At 44.9% G+C, this 1636-nt stretch overlaps 1 protein-coding gene across 1 annotated transcript in view; it reads left to right on the top strand.

Annotated features, from left to right (window-relative positions):
- Window positions 1–1636, top strand: part of rtcb (RNA 2',3'-cyclic phosphate and 5'-OH ligase) — a gene marked incomplete in the record, with an annotated part of 55901 nt that overhangs the window by 45938 nt on the left and 8327 nt on the right. Inside the window, 1 exon segment of the mRNA XM_032511878.1 lies at window positions 211–321. Within this exon segment, the coding sequence (XP_032367769.1) occupies window positions 211–321 (111 nt within the window).

The raw sequence follows: 1636 nt of genomic DNA, 5'->3' as shown, positions 1-1636 counted from the left end.
TCCTTTCATAATGTTGTCACACACTTAGAATAATAATCTCAGTCTGTCAGCGGCAACAACACAACTTTTAGTAGAAGCTGACTGATCGTTTAAACTTAATACTGGACCAATTTCAAATATTGTCCCTTAAATACAAAAACATGGACAAAACCATCTCATTTTACCCTTTCAATGAGGCTTAAGAATCAACCGGTTTGTTTTTGGGTCCAGCTCACGGGTCAGCCGGTGTTGATCGGAGGGACGATGGGAACCTGCAGCTACGTCCTCACCGGGACGGAACAAGGCATGACGGAGACATTCGGCACCACCTGTCACGGAGCGGTACGAGTCTTTATAGTTACTTACGGAAAAATCAGTCTGCAGGTTTCACTCCAAACACAGAACCTGTAGAACTGAACACATCCCCTTCACAAAGTTACACTACGCACTTACACTGCACACGTACACACTGCACACGTACACACTGCACACACTGCACACTTACACTGCCCACTTACACTACACACTGCACATTTACACTGCACACTTACACACTGCACACGTACACACTGCACACACTGCACACTTACACTGCCCACTTACACTACACACTGCACAAACTATTACACACCTTGGGGGGCCACATGACGTACAATGCACACATGTACACTAACACACTTACACTACACTTACAACACTTACACTGCACCACTACACGGCACAACTTACACAACACACTGCAGCACTTACACTACCAACACCCTTACACTGACACACTTACACAACACATTACTGCACACTTACACTGCCACTTTACAACACGACACCACTTACACTGCACATTTACACACACACTTAAAGGCACATTACACGCACACTTACACTGCCCCTTACACTGCACACTTACACTGCACACTTACACAACACCGCACCCCAACACTGCCACACTCACACTGCACACTTACACACACACACTACACACTACACTGAAATTACACACTGCACACTGCATCTACCACATGCACACTTACACTACACTTACACTGCACACTTACACTACACACTGCACACTTACACACGCCTGCTACACACTTACACTGCACACTTACACACGTACACACTTACACTGCACACTTACACACTGCACACTTACACTACACACTGCACACTTACACATGCACACTTACACTCACCACTACACACTGCAAACTACACTGCCACACTACACTACACGCACACTTACACACTGCACACTTACACTGCACACTTACACACTACACTACACATTACACCACTGCACACTTACACTCCCACATTATCACACTACACACTTACACTGCACATTACACTACCACTGCACACTTACACACACTTACACACTGCCCACCTTACACACTGCTTCACCTTACACTACACACTGCACACTTACACACTTACACACTGCACACTTACACACTTACACTGCACACTTACACACTGCACACTTACACTGCACATTTACACACTGCACACTTAACACGCACATTACACACTGCACATTTACACTGCACATTTACACTGTAAAACTTTTTGATTCTACGAAAAAGAAAATGTTGAAAAATCCCAACAAACGAATATTGCGAATGTTGCAGACGATTTCGGATGTTCAGCTGGGATC

Source organism: Etheostoma spectabile, unplaced genomic scaffold (genome assembly GCF_008692095.1).
Source record: "Etheostoma spectabile isolate EspeVRDwgs_2016 unplaced genomic scaffold, UIUC_Espe_1.0 scaffold502, whole genome shotgun sequence".
Lineage (NCBI taxonomy): Eukaryota > Metazoa > Chordata > Actinopteri > Perciformes > Percidae > Etheostoma > Etheostoma spectabile.
The sequence above is the reverse complement of the archived record's forward strand: the minus strand, read 5'-3'. Positions and strand labels throughout refer to the sequence as shown.